This window comes from Sinocyclocheilus anshuiensis, unplaced genomic scaffold (genome assembly GCF_001515605.1).
Source record: "Sinocyclocheilus anshuiensis isolate Anshui unplaced genomic scaffold, SAMN03320099.WGS_v1.1 scaffold322, whole genome shotgun sequence".
Lineage (NCBI taxonomy): Eukaryota > Metazoa > Chordata > Actinopteri > Cypriniformes > Cyprinidae > Sinocyclocheilus > Sinocyclocheilus anshuiensis.
Genome location: NW_015542366.1, coordinates 2,204,624 through 2,231,261, shown reverse-complemented (window position 1 = coordinate 2,231,261; position 26,638 = coordinate 2,204,624). Strand labels below are relative to the sequence as shown.

Genomic DNA, 26,638 nt, shown 5'->3' with positions numbered 1-26,638 from the left:
TTTTTTACTAGCAATTTCTAAGTGAAAATTGTTTCTACACATCTATGTGGCCCTTCTTATGTGTTTTTTATAATAATATAATATAATATAATATAATACATATCAATGTTTTGTATGTATTTAGCTCATTTTCAAGAATTATTGAATTTTAAAACTTAAATTTCAATGTCATAATTTCACCTAAAACTTATTTGAGCAGCCCACAGTATAAACTCTAAGGAGATGAGACCCTGGTCTTCACTGAGTAGCAAGCAGCTGCGATGAGACCAGCTGAGAGAGTAGATAAATTGAGTTATTATCTGGTTTGATCAGACATTGGAGTTTAGACTAGGGGCCTGCTTTGATGTAACATCTGGGTGATGCATAAAACAATGAGTCATTGCACTGCCTGCTGATGTTTATGACAAACACAAAAAGACTAGGCCTTGGGTACATCCATCTGCTCATGTATGGCCATATATGTGCGTTCATATGAGTGTGTCTCTGACGGGCACGTTTGCTATTGCGATTCTCCTGCCTGGAGCCGGATAGAGAGGAAGCCGGGTTACTCACCGCCGTTCAGTCATAACATATTAAGGCTTTGTGCTAAACAGACAGTGAGTCAGCTCTCACGGCACAGTTTTAGGCCTCTGCTGTACAACCTATACGCCTATGCCGTCATCTCTCTTTCCGTAAGGCTATGCATTACTGGGACAGTTATGAGTTTGGAGGCTTCTATAGTGACCTATAAAACTGCATAAAAGTGCCTTAGAGCAGGGGTCTTCAAAAATGGGGGCCCCACAGTGATACTGCATGGCGTCTGCAAATTATTATTTATTAAAACTAATATTCGTGGGGAAAAAATGGAAATATGCATTATGCAAAAAATATCTAATTTAACAAAGTTATGCTACATTTAATTGAACCTTTGACATTAAAATGCATTTACTGTAGTAAAGGCAACACTCAGTTGCTTGAACTAAAAAAGATTCAAGAAAGTAAATAAATAAAAAAGAATGAATGAAACAATCAAACAAAGAAAAAAAACATTGATATTTAGTAAAAGCAGCACTTAGTGCTATTAAAAAAAACGTATTTTTGCAAATTATACAGCTATAAATGTAACTGTTATTTTTTTTCCCCCCTGGACAACAATGGTATATGGTGGTTTATAGTGATTATATGATTGGTTCATAATTTTTAGTTCACACTAATGTTTCTAGGCCATTTTCACAGTTTCACAGCAAAACTTATGTTAGCCAATTAGATGATGTTTCTTCGTTGGCTTGATTTTAATGAATACAATTTGCAAAAACAATGTTCAGTGTATCAAAGAACTTTCCAAGCATAAAAAGACAAGATAACAAATGCAATATGTAGTAACAATGGTGCACTGGTCAAATAGGGCAAGTGGTCTGAAACTCCAAGGACTTCAGCTTATAAGCTTATAAGTTATATAGCTTACATAAATATAGGTGACCTGGTAAAGTAATCAAAGAAGTCTCTGCAACATATAATTAATAAAAGACACATGCACTGCAATGTATGGAACCAACAAACTATAAAGCGTACAAGGTTAAAATCACAGAAGCGGAGCCAAAAACGAGAGAGAAGGGGCCAGGGCACCCATGCAAGAGCAACTTATTTCTTGTCTGTCACTTTTCATTAGGTAGCACAACAGACAGAGAGAGCTGACTGAAGTGTTGCATCAAATTTGCAGGCCGGTAATTCCAGGCCACCAGTAGGCTGTGTAAATATTTCAAAGGGGGCTCCCCCAGGCACTGTGAGGTAATGCTGTGGACACTCTTATATTTTTTTTTATCAGTGTAGAGGATGAAGATGTGAAGAAGTGTCAGGAGGGGGTCACTTGCTCTGACCCTTCACTGAGGTCACTGCAAATCACTGCGGGTTGTATAGCATTCAAAATTGAGAATGATGAGAATGAGAATGCTTTTTAAAGTGTGTACATTTGATGCAAATCTATAAATGATGTACATTATATTGTATTGTATTACATATATTATACAATTGTATTACATGGCATATCATCTATCTATCTATCTACCTATCTATCTATCTATCTACTTACTTAGATAACTGAATCTTACATCTTACATTCCAAACTGCACACAACCCTGCTAAAATAGCTAAAAGCCTGCACACATCCCTGCTAAAAAAGGCCAAGCTAAAATAATAATTTCAGGACTATTAATTTAATTTCCCAAGAGGATGATCAATCAATCAATCAATCCCTTGCTTTATCAGAACTATATGCTCATTTTAGACATTAGTAGGTTGAAGGTTGTGCATTCTTTAGAACAATACAAAAAAATTCCCTTTCTTTAAGAAAGATATATAAATATATAAAACCCAGCTTTCATCTTTAAATACAGAATAACATCTAGATGGAATGGAGGTAAGAAAAAAAACTGCCAAATGGACAAGGACATCTGGCGAAGTTAAGATTCTCATAGATAAACTGTATTCAAATAAGACAACAAACTCGTGTTGATTATGTTAATGAGCCGAGATACTTTGAAATGCCGGTACAAAGGCAGCGGCTGAGTGGGGACAAGAATTCAGTAAACATTCAATCAATCCTTTGGAGAATGCAGGAGTCTGTTTGTGTGTGGGTTTGGGAGAAAGCTCAGTACAGCTTTGTGCCTTTGAGCTCTAAATACTGGCCAATATGGCCATCCATCCTCACTAATGACTGAAACTCTGAAAACCAGGGATGGCACAACTACCAATGCTTTGGTACAAAGTCAACACTAAAAGTGAGGTGAAAAAAAAGGAAAATGCAGCCACTTATGTCTTGAAAATATAACAACTGAGCATGAATTTGAAGACATTTATAACTGTATTCAGCTATTTTTCTAATTAGCTTCTCAGCAAACTCTGAAACAGTGTTGTTGTATTATCTAAAAAGAATGCAATGAAGACTATCACTTAACATTTACATTTACATGTATTAATTTAGCAGACACTTTTATCCAAGGCGACTTACAATTGAACAGATTTATTTCAAGCATCACTTGCACAGTTTGTCTCTTTGTTATTTTGTATTTTTTGTTATATTGCTTGTAATGTTCTCTTAGTCTTTATTACTGACTGTTTACTTTTTTTAATTGCCTGAAGAACATAAAGCAATGTTTGCTTATATGCAGTTTAAGTCCACATGGAATCTTTACATTTAATGTATTATATTTATATAAACATTTGAAATAAAACACTGTGTTCAACAGCATATGCATTTTCCTTTGGTTTCAAAAATAGTGACTGTTGAAACTAATCTACTGAAAGCTAACTGAGGAGTTTATGGGCCAGATTTGTGCCAGGAAATTAGTACTGTACTGTCAGGATTTACTAAAGATGCACATTGAAAAATTAGCTATGAAAAGGCGTGGACACAGTCATTTTTTTGGCTGACCTTATTGCATATGCAATATTTATGTGAGGAGAGTATTTAAATTCATCAAGCAACATGATTTACTATGGGTTGCGGTAGTCACTTTACTGGTATTTGCGCCATGATTTACCGCCCCAAAAAAGCATGTCTTAACCCATTTTGCACTTGACATGGCTGCGAGTATTGCTGCCAGGAGGAGGCACTGCAGAGAACAGAGAGTGCGTGGTAGAAGGAAGAGAATTTTTTCCACTCGTATTAATTTATTTGGAATGCCGGAGGATTAGCATCGGCTCTGCTTATTTGTGACTTTATGCTAATTTGCGCTGCTCTTGGTTACGTTGGTCATTATGGAAAAGAGATGTTGCATCTGTGTTCTTTAATTTGCACATTGTCAGTAGATCATCCGCAGAATTTTCCACTCCCATCAGTGCTTTTCTGGAATTGTGCTCTCAGGCTAATTTGCCTTGTTTAGTAAACATGGCCTTTAGTTTCCATTTGTATTCTTTCTTCCCACAATTTTGTTCTGTAACAACACAGTTTCCCTGTTGTAAACCAATTTAAATTACAGTTACTTACAGTTGATTGATTGACTGACTGACTGACTGGCCAGCACAACAGAAAATTTAAGAAAATTATATTCAATATATATTTTTGAAATGATCAACGACCATGCTAGTCGTTACAAACCCATGAGTTCTGTGAAAATCATCCAGATCATTTTCAAATTAATCTTCTAAATAGTCTGCCCATCAATGTGTTGAAAGCTTCTGCAGTGTGGGAATTCCTCTCTAAAACAGCATCTTTTAAAATCCTCTCCACGTTGCTGAAATGTGGTTTTATTTCCTTATTCTAACCGATTTGCTTACACGACTGCGACTATTTTCACAAGCTATCAGCTTTGTCGGTACTCTGGAGTCTCCTGGCGTTCCGGCACTTTCATGTCCCACATCGCCCATCCTCTGTTTCCCAATACATCTCCTCATTTCAAACACTGGAATGCAATCACCTATTCTCCCTCAGTGGACACACAAATCAGCAAAAAGCTTCTTCATCTCACATCTTATCAAAACAGTTCTCGCTTGACAAACGGCAGTATGGAATATATTATGAAAGTGTTACCCTCATAAAATATGCGGCGCTGCAGCTTACACACAATAATAAAGGAATAAAGAATCTCTCTATAGTGGAAAATATGCTAATTAGCCAAACAAAACATTCATCAAGAACTTTGCTCGTCTGTGCAGCAGTAAGAGTGCTTCGTTATTGATAGTCTATCTCATTGACCTGTTCTTGGCAGAGTTTGGAAATCGATGAGGCTTCGATCTCATATCCATATTTGGCCTGATGAACATATGGCGAAATGTTTTGTTCTTGTGAGGTTGGTGGAGCAGCTTCATTAATCATTGCTTCTTCTAATGGGCCAGCAGAGGGCACTCGTGGCTTCTTAATGAGGCTGGAGCCTGTCCCGGCCTCTCTCTGGCACTGGCCTGTTTGGATGTCTTTTTCTGAGCCGAGAGTTAAGGGAACGGACCCCACAACCTCCCGGTGTCAAGGGAGCCTGTTCCGAGCACAGGGCTGCTAAAGCATGGCACCCGCTGGCCACGGAGGCAGATGGGCACCACAGGGAATTCCTAGAGGTGTAGCGGCAAATCTGTCAACATACTACAAACATGGTGGGTAATTAATGTGGCAGAAAGGGAAGTCAGGCCCTTCCTCCAACAGCACGGCCCATATTGGGTTAAGCTCAGACTGAGGACCAAATGGATGAGCCATAACTGGCCTGACATTGAAGAAAACTGTACTTTTATAAGATGTGATGCAGTTGAAGGATATGGGAAGGTGCTCCTTGATGTTAACAATATTAAGGATGAAATTACTGAAAATAACTCAGTGATAAAAATCATGCTGTGTCTGATCTCACAGATATAGGACAGAAAATGGAAAGATTAGGTTAAAAAGATGGAATCGAGAGATGCAGTCTGTGGTAGGGATCAAAAAGCCAGAGAATATGAAAAGAATGTGAAAGCTTCTCTAACATACAGTAGTGTTCTGGTAACTCATTATAGAACTTCATCCATTATTTACCAGAAGCACACACCAGTGCGCTTTCCTGAGGAACCGAATTGTGAACCTAATTTGGTGGTTCCTTGGGGGATTCGTACATTAGTAAAGACAGTTGGCCATTTACCTGAATAATTTAATATACAGTTACAAATCACTTTATTACATAGGGGGGAAAAAAATTAATTTTATGAATGATTTTGTTCAAAACAGAAGGACAAAATAGTTTCCTGACAGAAAACAATATATTCTCAGAAATGCCAGGAACATTCAGCAGCAACTACATTTGTCTCTGCTCTCAAGACAAGTTTTATTGTTGGAGCTAAATAACAAAGAGTACTGAGTTCTGCTGAACAACAGTGCTGCAATATTAGAAGGCTGCTCATTTTCTTTTTTTTGTAAAGGTCTTTATCAACCTTCTTAATAACTACACTATCAGTTATTCACAACCAGTTACCTGGTTTCCTCACACAACAGCCAATTAAATAACAAAGCAGTACTCATACAATGTTGAAAATAATAACCCTAATTAAAAATAATTATAAATAAATAATAAATGCATACATACTCAATAATATTCAACTCAATGAATCAATTATGAGTTGAACATGAGTCTATACAGCATTTCAAATTGACCCCTGATTCTTTAAAAGTCTACCTTTGTAGGTAGCAGAAAACAAACAAACAAACAAAAAAAAGCAATAGTAAAAAGTCAATATGTAACTACAGTATATTGCTTAGTGTCCTGTGTTTAAATACTTCAAAAAGAGCCAACAGTGAATTTATACAGAGAGGTGACAAAATATGTCTGTTGTTGGTGTAAGAAGTGAAAAGGCAATAGACAGGCCCACGGACAGACTATTAACAGGCTGCTAGGCCCCGTTTAGTGGTCTTCTGTTACCTATAGAGCTGGCTTTAAGGAGGTATAAATCTCAGCAGTGCTAAAGGCTCTCTCTCGGGATCAAGACCGTGTGCCTGTATGCTGGAAAAAAGCACTCTGGGGTAAGGGATACGTGTGGGAACGAGAGGAAATGGCCACAACCACGGTGCCAGGTTTTTGTGCCCTGGCTACAGTTACTGCAGCATCTTGACCCTGCAACCTGGTGCCCACTTAAAAAGGCCAAAACAAAGGTTTGAGGTTTTGCTCCTGTTAGCCCCTGCTGGTGGATGCTGTAACTACACCATCTGGCAGCAAAAAGCATTTTTCTCCATTTACAGCTCTTTGGAAATCTCCATGTTGAAATAATTTTAGCATGCAACATTTAGATTACATAAATATTATTTATATAAATGAAACATATAATGAAATATTGAATGAATATGTATTTAAATTATAGCAGACAATTTAGCAGTTCCCAAATAAATTTCGGATGCATCTTAAAAGTGAGAAATGGACTGTAATTGTCCCACCACTGCCAACGAGATGCATGAGAATGATAACATACAGTATATTTCTCCAGGTATTATAGACTTCCTTGAGTCAAATTATGTCTCTTTTTTAAAACAGTATAAACATGAAACAGATATTCTAATGCAGTCTGATGCCCATTTAAAAAAGGCTGAAACAAAGGTTCAAGTTTTTGCTCCTGTAAGCCCTGTAAACAGTTTTCTCCATTTTCAGCCACACGAAAAAATCGTTGCTGAAGTAACTTTTCTAAGCAAAACTGAAATATTAAATTCATATTATTTATATAAAGCTTCTAAATAACATTGATAAAATATTTCATTACATTACAACAGGCAATTTACCAGTTACAACATTTATTTTGGATGCATCTTTAAAGCATGAAATCATTTTTCCCACCAGTGACAATGAGATGAATGGGAATGATAATGGATATTTTTGAAACAGTATAAATATGAAACAAAAAGGGCCAGATGGCTGTAGTTTGACAAAAAATGGCATCATCAAAATAAGTTCATATCTGTTGGCTAACCTCTGTGTGGCTATTAAACAAAACCTTCGAAAAACCATCCTCGGTCCTGTAGTGGGACAAACTCGGCCCCGTTTTACATGTGTTGCTCAGAGGTGGGTGTGCTTTTTGTCTGTTAGCAGGAGATAAGGTCAAGTGGGACCTTTAGAGACAGCTGAAAAGCATATGTCCGGCCCTTAATGCCCAGGCATTAAGCATCAGCGGGGCAAAGTGTGAGAAAAAGACAGATGATGGGGACCTGGCAGATCTGGGAAATCATGCTCAGTTCCAACGCAATAAGTGGGACATTAGGCTGTCATTTTGGCTCAAACGGAGTGCCCATTCTGGCTCGGTTTGTGCACATCTGCAGTGTGGAGAGCATTCGTGCATGAACAGAGGAGCTAATGGAGTCACTGAAGGGTTCGAATGCCCTCTTATGACACCATATTCTCAGCAGCAACAGGACTGATGTGATGATCGTTCACCCAGCCAGAAAGCCAAACGAGTCTCTGGGCTCAAGCGCGGGGGGGCCCTGCAGGTGTTGATGCGACCCAGCGGGAGTCCCGCTCACCTGTGTGGCCACTGCGACAGCTGCTGCAGGAAAAAAAATGGTCCGCTGGAGCACCCCATCAACACTTCCTATATACGCACGAGTGTGTGTTTTCCTGTGTTTATTTTTCAGTAGCGACTAACTTGCCTGCTGGGAGTTGCAGTAATTACCAGTCCGGCTTACCCTAGTCATTAGAATTTATTTATTATCCATCAGAAGAGGGAGAATATAATTAGAAATCACAGGGATACAAACATGCAATTACCATTCAAATACATGTCTCCTCGGCAGGGGCCAGAGAAGCCTTATTAATAATTCAGAACAGCTTCATCTAACAGCCCAATGGTACGACAACTGACAAGCTGTGTCTGCTCAGCTCCTAATGAGGATTAAGAGCAGTAAGACACTAGGATGTGTCTCCCATGACAAGGAATGACCAGTCGACTGTGCCATGAAGGTCCATAATGCAAATAGGTACAAATACAAGCTACAGAAGTGCAAGAAAAAAATCCAGCATCTGAATCAGATGATAACAGATATTTATTCCATCGTAATCAGAATTTCTTCATTCCAAGTGACAGAACATTTGCATAGCTACTTTGTTTATATTTGTCTTATTATTCTGGCAAGAATCCACCCACTGTGAAATCTCATTGGTCTGATGAGAACTTCAAATATGTTCTGATTGGCTGCTCACCCAGCATTTTTGCTTTCATTGTGGACATACACTACAATTTAAAAGTTTGGAATAATTACAATGTTTCTGAAAGAAGTTTTATGATCACAAAGGCTCCATCTTATTTAATTAAAAATAACAGTTTTCTATTTTAATATATTTTAAAATGTGATATATTACCGTGATAGCAAAGCTGAATTTTCAGCAACCATTACTCCAGTCTTCAGTGACACGTGTTTGTTCAGAAATCATTTTAATATGCTGATTTGGAGCTCAAGAAACATGATTGCTTTCTGGAGAACACGTTGTTCAAATTTTGCTTTGCCATAACAGGCATAAACTGCATCCTAAAATATATTACAATAAAAAAGCTATTTTAAATTGTAATTTTATTTCACAATGTTAGTGTTTTTACTCTGTTTGTTAGTAAGTACAAAAGATTTGCGTCCAAAAAAAAATAATAAATCTTACCAACCCCAAATTACATGTGTTTAGAATAACATGACTGTGAGTAAATTACGAAAGAAAGGCAAGAACATGTCTATGATCCCTTAGTGACTAAAAGACCGAGCTCCATGATATCAGTAACACTGTGTTCAATAACTGCATTCCTGATGTTGATGTGATAAAAAGATTAATCACAATAATTGAAAACCATTCATTTGAATTTGAATTTGAATAGACTGCTCATTCCAATCTTTCGCCATTTTTTTTTTTTTTTTTTTTACTTCTATGGGCCGGTGATAAACATACTCATGTCCGCCCTGATAGCGACTGCTGTATCGTAGATGTTGGGAAATGAAATAAATAATAATGAAAAAAAAAAACTGTCAGAAGATCGGCCCGCACTTTTCTATCAGAAACAATTTCTGGTTGTCAGTTATTCTGCACGTTTGGTTTGCTGACATGAAGGCTGGAATTTTGGTGTGATAAACATTGAATTAGTGTTAACAAAAATGTTATTAATCACGTCAATATGCTGATTTTGACATAGAAAAATGTAACTACATCAATGTATTCACTGCATTGTTTCCCCTTAGGCATATAGTTCCCATCACCAGAGTGTTCAAAGTGTTCACCAGTAGTCCCGTAGTCCTGGTTTGATCTCAAGGACGCCACAGTTAGAAGGTATTGAGTCGCATTAGCCTGTTCTCTATTAAATATTGACTTTGATCCTGCAGCACAAGGCCTGTGGGGAAAGAGAGAGCGAGCCAGTCAAACACAGCAGATCTTTGGATCACACACCGGCACTCATCTGTCGGCTGGGCTGCTGATAGACGTGGCCTCTAATAATGTAACATCTATAAAAACACAGTATGTGGACTTCTGCCATATACTGATAGACCCCGATGGGGGCTGGAGAGATGGAGAGAGAGAAAGGGGAGATTTTTGCAATAAAAGCACTAGCTTTCATAAAAAATAACATTTTGCTAGTCTAGCCTGTGAATGTATTTACAATATTAAAGCCGCTGAGGTCAGGAGAACGTTCTATCCTCCAGATAAAGTGAAGAGGTCACCTACACTGGAAAGTTTTAAGCCCCCTCAACCCTAGACTTTGAGACACACTTAAGCCCAGAGAGCAAGATCTCTCGAAACAGCGTTTTCATGCTAAACCTCAAGTTCACCTTTGTGTTTGGAAAACACATCTAAGGAACATTGACGAAAGCCTGCCAATCGTCTTGGCAGTTGCCTAGATTAATTCCATAAGTTCTAATTGAACTGTTGGGGCAATAACAGTCTGCAAAACTCTCTGAAATGGAGCCAAGATGCGTTTAGGGAATGAAGCCTATGACAGAGACCCCTGAGAGAACAGCCAGTAACAACAAAATGCTAACACCCACAGCAGAGCTTTAATAGACTTGTTTAGATAATACACCAGTCCACCGAGGGATTAGCAAAGTGCCAGCAATGCTATTATATGAACATAATGCTAAATGCCGAGTGCAACCTGAATGGAATACACAAACACAGAGGTGTCCAGAAGCCCGAGACCACACTGAAAATAGTGCATGAACTAAAGAGGAAATAAAGTTTTAGGATTTAAAAAGAGAAAATACAATGTCACATGTTACAAAAAAAATATATAAAATCACAACACATTTAAATAACTGTACTTTTAATTATAAAAAAAAATATGTGTTAAGACAAACTTTGAATGTTGGCTGGACAAAGCCTTGTTTGAAAGTTTTGGAAGGAAAAAAAATTAAAAGACCTGAAGTGTAAAGGTTTATAAATGATAGAACAACAGATAGAATGACAGAACAATAGACAGATTGCTAGAATGCTATAACGATAGACAGATTCAGTAAATTCTGAATTTTGGCCAACCTTGCGCTGAACGCCTGGGGATTCTTAAAGGAAAAATGATGTTAAAAATGTCTATTAGGCCAAATAAAATCTGTGACATCAGAAAAAAGGAGAACAACATCCAACATGGGTTCCTCTGTGTATTGAGGTGAGTTTGACAGAAATGTGGAAAAGAAGGATGTGTTGTTTGTGAACTTGCGAGATGAGTGTTGCTTGGGGAATGACAACTTGATGATGTGGCCTTGCTCGCTGACATTGTGAAGGAAAAGCAATAAAACTAGTGTTGGTCCAAAGACAATGCCCACATTCAGACACACACACACACACACACACACACATACACATACACACACTCACACACACACAACTCCCATGTTAAAATGTGTCACCTAGACACAGGCAGATAGATAGGCATGTCAACAGATATAGTCTGGGAGGATATTGGTCTCACACCTCCACTACAAAAAAGAGTGTTGGAATGTTCAGTCCCACAAGTCTTCGAGAACATCTTCATTCATGGACAGAACTTACTGATGGCCTGAACTTATATCATATACAACATGTAGGCAGTTGAAACGTGTCAACGAAATCAATAGCAATCATTATGTTGGGCATACCTCAATAAACGTGACTGATATTCCTTCCGAAAAGAGATATGGAAGGCCATGGAAGTACGATATATATGACTGAAATAATTCAAGAGGAGATGAGGTAATTTCATGTTACGCTACACGATAGGATGACATGCCATATATAACACTTGAGAAGTGTAGTCAATGACATATATACTGCCAATCCATACAGAATGCAATAATACATTCCCTCTGTTACCAAAAAGACAGCCACCTACAAAACGTAAATCAGTTCTGGGCCCATTTTCATGAAAATTATTCATGCAAAGAGTTGACAAAATTCTTGGAAATCTCGGTGTTTCTTCTTTAAATTAAAGAGAAGATCCTAGTAAAGATAAGGGTTATTCACAAAGCATCTTAACTCTTAAAAGAGCTCTTAAGGTCAAAAGGAGTTAGGAGTAGGGAGGAGGACTTTTAAGGACTTTTAATAATTCACTGACGCAACTGTCATCTCTCTCTCTCTCTCTCTCTCTCAATTGCTATGTAATAAATAAATTAACGCGTGTGTAAAAACGCGCGTGTGTGTGCGTGTTTAATATTAGGCCTGTAATTTCAAAGTGAAGGCTTAGACCCTATTTAAAAGCTCTTTTTTTTTTTCTTGGACAACCAATCACAGTCTTCTTCAAATGAATGTGTCATACCTAGCAACGGGGTCAGCCACGCCTCCTCAATAACATGAAAGGTTCTGAATTTTCCTTGCTCAGAGTTGCTCTCAGGTTGGTCCTGAATCACTCTTAAGCTAAGACTTCTAGTTAGAAATTGTCAAGCAAAATTAGGAGCTCTCTGAGAGGAATGTTAGAAGCTTTAAGAATACAGGCCCAGATGTCATACAACATGGACCTCAAAAAATCTCTAATCTCTTTTCCAGGTTTTGTCTAGCATCCCAGGGGGCTGTGCATATATTCCTGGACAAAGTTTCTTTACCTGGGTTGGTGAAGAGACATGGAAACTTTCACTAAGAAGCCTTGGACACGCTGCCAGGAAAAGAAGCTGCATCTGCATTTGGCAAGAACCAAGCAGTCAGCTCAATATCCCTGTCCAATCTCTTCTCCTCACTCGGTTCAGGAAGGTTTAGCTTTGGCCTAGGCTCCACACTCATACTGGTCTCAGCTCAATGGCTGTTCCAGAAACATACGGTGTGGGTACACTGGCTTCCTGTAATCCTTGAACAAATTACATTGACTTCAAGACAAAGCAGCGTGAAGGGGAAGATGTGAAAGCCAACCCAAAAGGTGCACTGACTAGCATAGCATCACATGAGGCCCTTAAGAATATAGTGGTATCCAATGAATGCTAATGAGTGTTCCACGCACTCAAGGTTACAATATCCACTGTGAAAAGAATTACATACTCACAGAAAAAGACGTGCTGATTTTTACACAAGAGACACTGTGAGGACAGCCAAAATTCAGCCTCAGCCAGTTTCAAGTGCAATTTAAGAGTTCAAAATCGCCCCAAATACATTTCAGGCCCATGGATAAGTGAATTGCTTCATAATGTAGAGCAGAGATAGCTGTTGTCTTTGATATGAGCTACCATTCAAAAGTTGAAATGTTTTTGAGAGAAGTCTCTTATGCTCACCAATGCTGCATTTGATCAAAAATGTAGTAAAAACAGTAATATTGTGAAATAGTATTACAATTTAAAATACCTGTATCATTTTTTTATATATATTTTGATATGCAATTTATTCCTGGGATGGCAAAGCTGAATTTTCAGCAGCCATTACACCAGTCTTCATTGTCACATGATCCTTCAGAAATCATTCTAATATACTTATTTGATGCTCACGAAACATTTCATATGCTATTCTTCTGTAGCAATCTAAAATTCTTTACTGTCACTTTTGATCAATGCATCCTTGCTGAATAAATGTATGAATTTCTTACATATTCAAAAGTAAAACATTCTGTCAGAATGTTTTTTTTTTTTTTAAAGTCAACAGCCATGTTTTGAAGACACTTCTATAGACCAAACCTCTCTTAAAAAATGGGGGGGGGGGTACTACTGTTTACACTGTGCACAATATTCTGCTGCATCCTGACCAGCATTAAATGCATTCTTCTCGCAAAGCAGCACCAATCATTTTGAATCATGCTTGAAGAGCTGGTTTTAGACAGGAAAACCTTTTAAAAGACCCTCTATGCTGTACTGCATAAGAACAGCGTGAGACCACATAGCTTTAAAAGACGGCTGGTGGGGGTCAGCATCCAAACCTTTTATTAACAATAGTGAGCCCCAGCAGAGTCTTTCCACTCAAAATCACTTCCAATTCAGGAGTGCTTTGCACATTTGAAGGACATTTTGCACCAAAAATGCTCAGATACTTTTTTTTATGGAAAAATTAAGAGTTAAATGAAGTACAGTTTATTTTGTTTTAACATGACGGTTAGGACTGCTAAACCCGAAATCGGTTTCAGGTGAACTAATAAAGGCCATGGTTTGTGGAAACTACATAGCAGCCAGCCAATCTGAATACAGCTTGATGGTTTGAGAACACTTGCTGTTTCTGCCCAGCAATTATCCTCAAAAACAAGACAAAATATATGTGGGAAGCAAAGTAGCATAAGAATTGTTGTCAGAGGAAATATCTTGAATTAAGTACATTTTTCTCACCCCATTGGCAAACTCTTTTTTTTTTTCTTAAAGCATAAATGTAACATCTTTGGTTTGTTCTTTAAATAAGAAAAACTGTGGGTGGTCTTTGGGCATGCCATGTGAAGCTGAGATGGTTTAATAATAAAAGAACAGTCTGTCTTAGTCAACTATGAAAAAACAAAACTTACTAAACTCAACATCAGTGCAACTCTAATGTCTGTTGTTCAGAGAACCAAACTGGAGCTGAGATCAAGGGGTTTTGCTCTTTGGCCTATAAATAACTAAATATGTTCAACACACAGAAAAAGAGACAGATATTGATTTTGGGTAACCTCTGTGAAAGGTTTTGGCTCCTCTGCAGGAATAAGAGGACGAAAAACCCAGGTCTGAGGAACCAGGCATGCACTAGTAAACCCACTGCTGTATCTGTTTAATCCACTCTAATCCTAAAGTCTACACACTCAGGCCCAAAGCAGGCATACATTTGAAACTTTCAGAGATCAAAAAGTGGGATTTTGTTGTGTGGGTGTTTGTATGCATGTCCTCCCTCCATTTCTGACTCCAGATGACTACAATATGCAATGAAGCTATGTTCAGAATAAGCCATTAAAATGTTCCCTAGTAATCCTAAATCATTGTAAGTCCCCTCTCAGGATCCAAAAAGAGAGAGAAAAAAATAAAATGCAGGATGGGAAAAACAGAGGCTAGGCAAGATAACGAGTGTGCCTGCAAAGACAGCCAGAAATGAAGAGAATAGATTGATATAGTCCCTGTGCTCATGTGTATGTGTGCATCCCTTCATGTGTGCATGATACTGGGGTTTACATTAGCATGAGCGTGTTTAAATTTGAAAACTATAACATCCAATTGACCAGTGTAACATTTATACCATGTACAATTTCTCTTTTTGTACCTTTTTTTTGGGGGGCAATTCTTCCAGCATGCCTCTAATGACTTTTATGAGCCAGGAACCAAATATATTTACTTATTTCTCAAGAATTACTGCATATGTAATCATCTTAAAAGTAAACGGTAATATCAGCAGCAGCAATAGCAATGGAAACAGCAGTCCATCTTCTCTCTTCTGAACTAATGAGAAAACAAAACAGGCACTTTAATAGAGAGAAACCTACAAGCTCAAGACACTAGACATTTGTTTTTAAACTGAAGTACGCCGGTAAACAAATGGCTGTATGGGGGATAGACAGTTTCTTTGATGCTCTGTTCAGTTTGCTCAGAGACGACAACCTGCAGGTCAAAACTGAAAAAGGAGTTCTCTGAGGAAAACAAAATGCATGAATGTGTGTGTGTGTGTGTGTGTGTGTGTGTGTGTGTGTGTGTGTGTGTGTCTGGATGTTACATTACAAAAGCTGCTGCAATAATCGAATTCTCAATGTTTGTCCTAATGTAAAGCCCTAATGTTCACTTAGCAAGCTGCTATGTGTTTGATTGTATTTGATGGTGACGGTTTGTGGACTGCAGTGTTCAGTGTTGGGGAAGCTACTCTGAAACTGTAGCTTGACCAGCTACAAGCTACTTGTAAATTAAAGTAGTTAAGCTACATTCAAGCTACCCTTCTGAAAAAGTAGCTAGCTACACTACAAGTTACTATCAAAAAGTAGCTAACTACATTGAAACTACTTTCAATTTGTATTATTATTATTATTATGATTATTATTATTACTATTTTACAATTAACATTACAAATAACTAAATAATTATTAATGAAGAATTATGAGGAAGTTATAAGTAAAATATTTGGGGTTTAAAACATACTGTAATGTAATCATGATTTCAAAGAATGAACTACAGTAACCACTTATATGAAAGTACGAGGAAAGGTCATGAACTGACAACAAACCACACACGCACACGTGTGTATACGTAATAACTACACCTAATCTCAATTCTAAAATACAGAGGGGCAAAGACACATTGCAAAAATAATAAAAGATGACAACCTCTGCTACAGACACTTTGCATTTCTGTCACAAATTGAAAGAAGAGAGAAGGGAGTGAAGAAAGGAAAGAAAATAAGAGAGGGTCGGAAGGAAGACAGCAAGTAAATAAAATAATGAAGTAAACAAAGGAGGAAAGGAACAGTAAAATGAAGAAAGGACTAGCTAGCGATAAGATCACATCAGAAGTGTGATCATTCTTGAAGCAAACTTTTGCCTGAATGATGATTAGATTCACTGTTTTGGATCGCCACATTTAATTTGAGAATGCACGTACAGAATGATGTGTCTGTTGTGTGATAGGGCCACTCCCGGGTCCTAATGTCTGTCCTTTTATTTATTTAGGGGACGCTGTAGGCCTACTTGTACAAATACCATTAAAACACTTGTGTTTCTGAATAAATAAAGCAGTAATTGATGTCATCAAATCACAAGTCTGATAGGGTTCGTACGGTCATGAAAAACCCAGAAAGCTTTGGAAAAGTCATGGAAATGTATTTTACAAATCTCTATATAATAGAATATATGTTTAATCATGTCCTGAATCTCGGTGCGGGATTGCGCAATTTGGTTTTACTCATTCCCGCAGGGCAGGTTTCGCACGTTTGGAAAATTCCTGCAAACATGTATTTAATATACAATGTAGGTTAGATGAGTTCAAATAATTCACACAGCATATCAGATGAAGTCAGTCATTTGAAAACAGCGTGAGTGGTTCAGCTGTACCGCGTCTTCTGGCTCTCACTCTCCAAATTGCCTCACATCAGCACATCTCGTCTGCACTAAGAGAGCTGCTGCACGCTGCCATACAAGACTTTCGCTCAGCTGACAGGATTGTCACTTGCCTAATCGGGTCAGTGTTGCATCATCACAAAAGTTTATCATTTGCACGTCTTTTTAAGTCTTTTTAAACCATTCGGTACTCGCGCGCTCCAAACTAGTTTTCTGGGCACTCACGGTCACATCCAAAGCACCCGCACATGAAGCCGCGCAAACACCTCCAGAAAAAGTTATTGTTTATTCGGTACTGGTGCGCTCCAAACTAGTTTTCTGGGCGCTCACGGTCACATCCAAAGCGCGCGCACATGAAGCCACCTCACAGTTATTGAAAAAAAAGTTATTGTTTTCATTGTTTCTGACTCAAGTAGTAACCTTGCATTTTAATAAATAATGTTACATAAAGAAACGGTCAGTAATAAATGAACAAGTTACCTGCAATAGCACAAGGATACAAATGAAACAAACTGTGTTTTAACTTTTTCAGGTAGGCTAGCCTAAAACTAACAGTAGCTGCTATTCAGGAACAAAATACTATGATGTATAAAGTCATAGATATAGATTATATTTATATATTAATCCATATTAAATATGAAAAAGTTATTTAGTCAAGAGCAGATTTGAGCAGAGTGATTTTTTTTTCTTTTGTTCTTTAACACAGACTGACAGACAGCATACTAAAAGCTGATGTCACTTTCATACCAAATGTTAACAATGTTAATTAATTATTGGTTATTGTTAATTAATGTTAACAACAAAAGACAAAATCACTCACTGCTCTTGACTGAATAACTTTTGTAACTTTAATTTTAAGAATTAATCTGTTGTTTAATTTACAGTGAATTTACTGTTTTTAATTTATAGTTTATTCCATTTCTGCAGCATTTCTGTACCTGAATGTTTTACACCAAAACTGTTTCTAAAACGAAATTCAGGTCCTGAGTTTAATTTATAATACTGGCTAAGCAAATTACAATATACTTAATATTCTGGCATTATGTGATTATGTAACTTATGTTTCTTAGCATTACACGGACCAGTAAATGGTTCAAACAGGCTATAAGTACAGTCGTTTGCTGTTAAATGAAGTTAAATTAATTAGCATTTTAAACGAATTGGTTGATTTAAGGATTCAACTCACTCATTGCTGCCACCTACTGGCGGTTGTAGTTTCATATTTTAAAAAGTAGCTCGTTATTTCATTTTTGCAATCATTTAATATTTCTACATTTAAAATGTTGTATTTAAACTTAACATAATGTATGCAAAATCCATCTATGGATTTTGTTTATAGTGAATTCATTTGATTGCTAATAGCCAACATGTTTTTTTATTCAGATTGAATTTATTACATTTAAGAATCCGACATAAAAGGACATAGATATGACAATACATTTTCATAATAATACATCTCTTTGTTTTTTTCTGCTCAGTGTTATTTCAGGGTTTTGATCTCTCAACTGAGAGATCACATCCTGTTTATTGTATTATAGTGACTATTTAATATTACATCTAAACTTTGACTAGGCTAGACATGTTGCCTTTTAATTGTATACAGTATATGAATCTGAAAGCATATTTTAATTTTTGTGTATTTTGTGTTACTCCATAATAATGTTATAGTTGAGGGCATTTGTAGTATAGGTATGGGGCCCAAACATAACCTCAAGCCCAGGGGCCCAAGGGCCCCCGGCCCCGTAAGTCCTGCCCTGACTATACTACATCATTATATACTAGAATAGAAGAAAGTATTTTAGAACATCGGTCAACAAATTACGCAACTTATCTTAGGCTTAAGTAATCTTATAGTTATAGTTATCTATAGTTAGCAGGTGTTGACAAGTTATAATAATATCATGAATATGGCTTCAGGTTTGCTGTTTTACCTACATTTATTGTTGTCTGTTAAATTTTCTACATAAAAATAAAATAAAATAAAAATAAAAAAGTAATTCTTACTCATGACAATATTTTAGTAAGCCCTCTGGCTTTAACTCACCATGTAGAAACCTGACCCAAACCAGTGCTGTTTTAGTTAACTAAAATGTATGTTAATTGAAATGAAGCTGAAATAAATTAAGATAACTTATTAAGATTAGATGAAAAACTTAAAAACAAATTAGAAATGTTGCATTGGCAACTAAATAAAATACACTGAACTACTAAAAATACTACAACTTCAAAATAAACAAAACATTATGTATGTAATATGTATATAATATATATATATATATATATATATTTATTTTATTATTTTTTTTTTTTTTTTTCAATCATAAAAATTACATAAAAGCATATAAAATTACTAAAACTGACCCCAAAACAGCCACTGAGTGTCACTGCTATACAGAGAACTCAGACAGCTCAGACAAAAATAGTTTTTAGAAAAAAATGATCTCAACTACCTGTTCTAGTAATTCACATTAGTGCAAATGTTGCTAATAATTTTGCAATAAACCCATTTTCTTCATTTTGCAAGCACAATGTGCAAATAAAATGGCAATAAAATTGTCAAAAATTAAGGGATGCTTTAGAATGAACCAATAAAAGGCAATTTCTTGACAATTTCTCACACTATGTCCTAGTGGTACACCAGCTGATGTGCACTCTGGAGAACTACAAAATCTGATTCATGTTTCCTACTGAATAAACATATTTAATATATCACATAAGGAATTTATTTAGTTTTTGTTGTCTAGGAAGCACCATTGTGCAAAAGTGAAATGGAATGGATACCGTTTTTTTTTTTTTTTAATTACAGTTGCTTTTGATGAATGTCCTTCCACTATTGCACAGCATTGCCTCCAGGCAACATAAACAGCAAAACAACTTATTCTAAACCAGCATTCTGTGAGTCGTCATCTCATTTCAGTGTACAAATAGATTTGATACTATTTATACACATACATTTGACTATTTAGTGCAGGGGTGCCCCAAACTCGGTCCTGGAGGGCCGGTGTCCTGAAGAGTTTAGCTCCAACCCCAATTAAACACACCTGAACCAGCTAATCAAGCTCTTACTAGACATACTAGAAACTTGAAGGCAGGTGTGTTGAGGCAAGTTGGAGCTAAACTCTGCAGGACACCGGCCCTCCAGGACCGAGTTTGGGCACCCCTGATTTAGTGTGTCAAATATGCACCTGAAATGTCCAGCACCTGTTGTCAATCACTATTTAAACAGATATAATTTTGAAAAATGTCTTGGTGAAGATAAACAGAGGGCAGACAAATAATATTCCAAACATCATAAGGTGTCTAAAAACAAACAGCATTACTTACTACATACTTTCAAAAATTGTTGTAGCATTTGTAAATAGTAATACTTATGATCACCTTTATAACCACTAGATGGCAGCCTACTATTCCAAATACAGTCTCTGACAGGAAGTTAATACTTCTGTGATGGTTTTCCATTGATGTTTTTGTTATATTGTCTTTAGAAAGTCTATTTTTAAGGGGGGGAAATAGAGTATATAAAGAAAGTAGTGCATAAACAGACAAGGACAAGGATGAGAGTCGGAGTGAAGGATCTACTGATTCTCTTATAGTACACAACATTTTTGGCACAATATAATTACTTTCAAAATGTTGCATTTACAGATTATGGTGCTTGGAAGTATACATTTTTAAATATATTTCTAAATGGCATACTTAAAAGTTAAAAAGGAGAAAGTTTGAAACATTGAAAAACAATGAAAAAATTGCATCACTTTACAGACGGTGTGACTGCACACTAAATATGCTGTAATAAACAATACAGAGTGTACTCACATCAAACTCATTGAGAGCGGCGGCCAGCTCGCCGATGCCAGCGTGGCCGTGCTTCTCGTCGGTGGGTGAAGTGGCCTGGGCAGAGCTGGAGATGCCCCCAATGGCCTCTTGGACCTGTTTGAAGACATAGTCGCGGTTGGCACGTGTAGCAGCCACGTCGGGGTGGCGCAGGAAGGCCTGGGATGCAGTATAGAGCATAGTGGCGTTCTTCTTAAGAGCCCCTCGAGCTGCCGCCATCTCGTCCCTGCACTGAGGGTCCTTCAGCTCCTGACACACACACACACAAATATCTGTTTAAACCTGCCATTTAAGACCTAATGCACAGATCTAATATACTGATAGACATCCAATTTTCTCCCTAATGTTCAAATTAATTTAAACCATAACCGTGTTTTTTGCGAATAGTCAGCACGCAGGGATTTTTTTGGGGGAATTGTGAGTGCATTTGACCATTGACTGTTTTATTGTTAGATAATAGCTAGTTAAATTCTAATAGTAGTTAGATAACATAAGCAACACTTCACTCGTTACCACAGCCAGATGTCAGTTGGCTTAAATTTACCTCAAATTAATTGTAGTGATTTGTGTTAATAAAATTATAAAAGTTGCTTAAGCTAAACCAATTATTCAACCCTGAACCCTGACTGCACATTCAGTTAAAAATGATCTACCCTCTCCCTGGATATATAATAAAATATTTTGTTAAGTGCAATTGGTTGCCTTGTATTGTATTGTATTGTATGTTGCCATTTATTGTGCATCTTTGCATCATGCATAAGTGAACTATGTAAGATAACAATAGGATAAATAATTATGACCCTAGTAGAACGAGAAAAATGCATGAATTAATCCATGAATACTGTATTATTCTAAGTTATGTGAGAAATCCCTCTTCCCTCCAAAATGAAACTAAGAAAAACATGATTAATGCAACAATATGCGTTAATATTTATGGAAAACTGATGCAACTATAGTTGCTGCTGCTATCTGTTCCGCTTAAACCCATTCGGACAGCATTTGTTTGGAACTATTGAGAGATCCTTTAACCACGTATACCTAAGGATATAGATAGATAGATAGATAGATAGATAGATAGATAGATAGATAACAGTTGTGATATTTAATAATACCTGCTGTCTGCGAGCAGCAACATAGTTGAGTTTGACCATCTCTTTCCCAAACTCCTTAAAGCGATTGGCCAAGTCCTGCTCATTGGTGGCATTCTTGACAGCTTCTAGAGCTTCTTCCACCTGTAAATCAACATCCACACACATACCAACTGTTTCAACATCATCCATAAAATGAAAGATAGTAGAAACGTTCCATAAAGCACTTTAACTGATGCGGTCGAGTGACGGTTAACTTTTGTAGTGCTTATTATTGGTTCTCCTGGGGCACATATAATTCTGACAGTTTTCACTCTCCATAATGAGACTAGCGGAAGAACAAGGAGGTGCTTTGTCCCTTGTGGGACATCTAAAAGTTTCTCAGCCACATCCTACACGCTAAAAGTTCTGTTTTTGCAACCATCAAGTTTCACAGATCTTAGTTCTCATATTTGTTTAGTGATTACATAACAGAGAGGCTGCTGGGTAAACAAAAAAAGTGGTTTAAACACCCTAAACTACAAAAAAAAAAGTTGTGTTAGAGTGGGAAGAATTCTATTTGTTGCCTTAGTGCCAGTGGGGAACAAAAATCGAAAGAAAACAGAATAGTGCAACTAGAAGCAAAGGATTATGGGTGTGAAAATTAAGGTACAAGAGCAAAAAGCTTAAATTCAGCGCCTCTGAAAATAGCCTTATCTACACCATAAATACAAATGCAAAATATGGTGCCTAACTGATGAACAGAGACAAGATAAATGATATTTAAGAATGTTATTTATGCATTTTAATAGTCAGTCACAAAGTTATGCTAAGAGGTTGTCGCTTCAGCAATATGTGCCATGCAAATAAACAGCAGGACTCGAGATAAAGACAGTTTCTTTGTGCTTTGTAAATATAACTTCCTGTGCCCTTGAAATGGGTCTCCTTGGATATCGAAACAATTGAGAGGCGGGTCTGGCTCATTCTGACCCGGTGGACGGTGACCAGATGTGAAGACCAGCTTTGAACACTCAATCGAAACGAAAAAGGAAAAGAAAGATGAAGAGATGAAAGACGAATTTTCCATGTGACAGCTCTCACTGGCAACACAAATTTGGTTAATACCACTTGTTTAACATTTAAACAAGTGTAAATGTTAAGGAGTAATAATGCTTAAAGTGGTTAGTTGAGAGTAGGGCTGTATGACATGATAAACAAACAAATTAAAATAATAAAATTAAATAAAATAAATGTAAGAAAACTATGATTAATGACAAATAAATTGTGATTCATTTCACAAATAAACTGCAACTGTGGGGGGAAAAAATGGCAGGTGAGAAATGAATAAGAAGAGAACATACGATCTTAAGGTGAGCCAGGAGCCTCATGACGTCAGCCATGTCAGCCAGGATGAGGAGGCGAGTGACGGCAGAGAGGAGGGCACGGGCGGCACGGACCATGGTGCCGCGTTTCACAGAGGAGCAGGGGTCATCCGCAAAATCTGAGGAGGCCGCGCGCATCGTCTCACCTGTACAGAGACACAAAACAACCAAGGCAAAAGCAAACAACATATGTTTAGAGTTCTACCACACAGCAAATCCCTTGAGCATATCTAGCATTTTTAAGTTCGGAACCAAATAGAGCTGCATGGACATGTCAATGGTTTATTAATAGCTGTGCATCTGTTAACCAGTGAAATAAACTGCGAGTACAGGCAAGATTGCCAAGGGTGTTCATTAGTGAAACAGCACACTTCAGAAAAACAGTGTACAGAGGGTTGCTGGTGTCTGGAAAACAATGTGCCAGTTTTATGGCACACTGTATTGTCAATGAAATACAGTGCAGTGCATTTTCCTATTCTTACTTTTCAGAACTTTAACTGCAAAAGTAGAGATCAGTATGCAGACATAATAAAGACATAATAAAACTAGAAAAAAGAAAGCCATTTGAAGATAGTCGCCGGAGTGATGATTTTTAATACCCTTCCATTGTGACTGACAGTATTAGATTACCATGCACCTCCTGAACGTTTATTTAGAACTCTATTTGTCAAAAGTAGCATTTTTATGTATTTATGTGTATTACTAAGGAGGAGAAAGCCTAAAAACTGATTCAGACTGCCAGAATGTTACTGTGGCATGCTTGCTAAAGTAGAAATGAGCAATTTGTCTCAAGGTTCATTGACAGAATCTATTAATGACCCTACAGTAAGTGGACTCCCACCTTCCATCTGAACAGGAGCTGCAGGCGGGACAGAGTTGATTAATGAAAGCTTACAAAAAGCCCAGCTGAGACATTAGCAAACGTCACTGAATCTGAGAATGATATACAGAGATGAAACATTGTGGCCAACTGACTTCCCAGAGTCTAGGGAAAGAGAGAACGAGAATATTTGTTTTTAAGCCTGTATTGGCTCTGTGTGGGTGAACACTTGCATGCACATAACAAATATGGCTGTACTTTAGTGTACGTACGTGTTCTGCTGTTTCTCTCACACAGTGAACTAAAGCGACAGAATGCCAGCTAGTCATAACAGTGCCTCGCTGCTGCCCCTCCACTTTCCAGGGGAAATGTCAGCACTGTCCTCTGGCTCTGTGCATTCTTTTGGCAGCTCTACCTTCACGGATTACCACGGAAGGTTATAATATTATTTCCATCCTAGATCTCTCTCTTTTTTTTTTTTTACCCCAGTACAATTTAACCAGATTCTCATCCAAGCTGTTTGAAACAATCCTTATTTTTGCAATCATGTTTGGTCATGCTAATGGCGCAGAAATCAAAAGCTTCAAATAAAACCTGTTTTAAACCTGCTTTCAAAGCACCAGACAGTAATATCACATCCGATTATCTAGAATAAATGAAAGTGAGTGTTAGTGATAACCAAGTCAATATTTAATGAGTGCAATGCTTATTTCTCCAGAGAAACTGAATCATAAGTTAAAAAAAAAACATTTATACAGTAAACTAAAATCATTCACCTCACCCTGTCAGAAATAACTTGTTATTCTTTCTACCAACTACTGAACCACACAAACAGAACTGTGTGGTATCAAGGGCAGTGAGTTCATCTCTCCTGACTTAAATAAACCAGATGGAGTAGACATTATCTTAGTAGACACAATGTTGACAGCCTGCCTACTTCCAGATGCTGCCTGATAAGAGAGAATTTGAAGGTTTTAGACACACACACACACATATATTGTTCCTCTCTAAAGAGAGATACGGTATAGCAAGAGTCAAGCAGGGACATTAATGCTAATTTTTTTCTGACCTGCAAGAGGATGTGAAAGAGGTCATAAAAGCATGATTAATGTTTTTTACTACTTTACTTTACTTTACTTTACTTTACTTTACTACTACTTTATATGAACAACAATTAGCTTTGTTAAATGATGAGAAACCATAAGCTTCATTATGCTACATCCACTGGGATTGACACTACTTAAGCTTGGTTGCAAATTAAGACTGCTGAGAAAATGATCATGCCAAAACATAACAAGACAAAAACACAGACTGATACAATGTTGAGATGAATGGAAATTATTGAGTTGAATGGGAATGCTAAAGGATTTCTTCAGGTATTATGGACCTTGGTACAGAGCAGCTTAAACAGGCTAGTATTAGCTGAACATCCCATTGATCCCTGAGATGACCCTCAGCTCTCATTACTGCAACTTTGTTGGAAAACCACTGCAGTCTTGTTTTCATTCTGCAGTGCATCTTCTGCATTGTGTTTTGGCTCCATACTAGACCTTCTGTAGCACAAAGATAAATACTTTATAGTTAAGTTCATTCTTAAATAAAGTAAACAAACCGCCAGTTGGACAGGACAAAATGCACTTACTTTTCTCTGAAAAGTCTTAATATTTAGTTTTGTTTTGAAGACCTAATATGGGAGGGTGAGACACTGCCAACTTATTTTAAATACTGTCAAATTAGCTGAGCAGCTAAAGCGACAGTGAAAAATTACCGTGTTTCATAGATCTGTTGTGTCTGCTTGTTTGGTCTTATAATTGACTTCTAGTAGCCTAATTGTCTTTTGTTTGAAAGTTTCGCTAAGTTATTTTTCATTGTCATTAAATGAATAAATCAATAACTGTGGGACACAAGTGACAATTACATCAAAAAGACTGATTTCTATTTTAATTATTGTCTTTGTCCTTTAACCCCTGTTTCACACAGAGCAACAGACGGTCAGCCTTGGGAGTGGTAAGTCACTCGGACCATTATGCCCAACCTGTGTTCATTAACTTCATCCCAGCTGAAGGTCAGCTTGCTAATGGTCCACGCAGAGTATTTTAACACACTTCATTCTTCCCCTGCAGCCGGGGCTTGGCTCAGTCTCCATCTGTCAGTGTTGCAGTCCCTTCACTGCAGATATGAGAACGCTTGTGCATTTTCACCACAAATGACTTAAAAAAGTGGTCATATGATGTTGCTAAAAATAACATTATTTTGTGTATTTGGTGTAATGAAATGTGTTTATGCGGTTTAAGGTTCAAAAAACACATTATTTTCCACATACTGTACATTATTGTTTCTCCTCTATGCCCCGCCTTTCTGAAATGCGTCGATTTTTACAAAGCTCATCGGTCTGAAAAGCGAGGTGTGCTCTGATTGGCCAGCTATCCAGTGCGTTGTGATTGGCCGAATACCTCAAGCGTGTGACGGAAATGTTACGCCCCTTACCATATTGTGATGCCCTGTCCGGCCGGAGCGACGAGACAAAAACATTAAAACCCATTATAGACAAGGCATTTGTTGCATCCAGTTGGGACATAATTACGGATTATAATGACTTATACTGTCTTTTTACGCGTTGTGTTGCATCGCGCCGCGTAAACATAAAACCATGTCTGCATTTGTGATCGGAGAAATGACAAACAACAAGCCCTACTCTACACTGCCCAAAAAACTCGCTT

The 26,638-nt window shown here is 37.4% G+C and overlaps 1 protein-coding gene across 1 annotated transcript in view; it reads right to left on the bottom strand.

Annotated features, from left to right (window-relative positions):
• Window positions 1-26,638, bottom strand: part of ctnna2 (catenin (cadherin-associated protein), alpha 2) — a 462,098-nt gene that overhangs the window by 349,474 nt on the left and 85,986 nt on the right. Inside the window, exons 4-6 of the mRNA XM_016491151.1 lie at window positions 23,078-23,244; window positions 21,762-21,881; window positions 20,632-20,898 (exon numbers count right to left, since the gene is read on the bottom strand). Coding sequence (XP_016346637.1) covers window positions 20,632-20,898; window positions 21,762-21,881; window positions 23,078-23,244 — 554 coding nt within the window. The remainder of the gene's footprint in view (window positions 1-20,631; window positions 20,899-21,761; window positions 21,882-23,077; window positions 23,245-26,638) is intronic.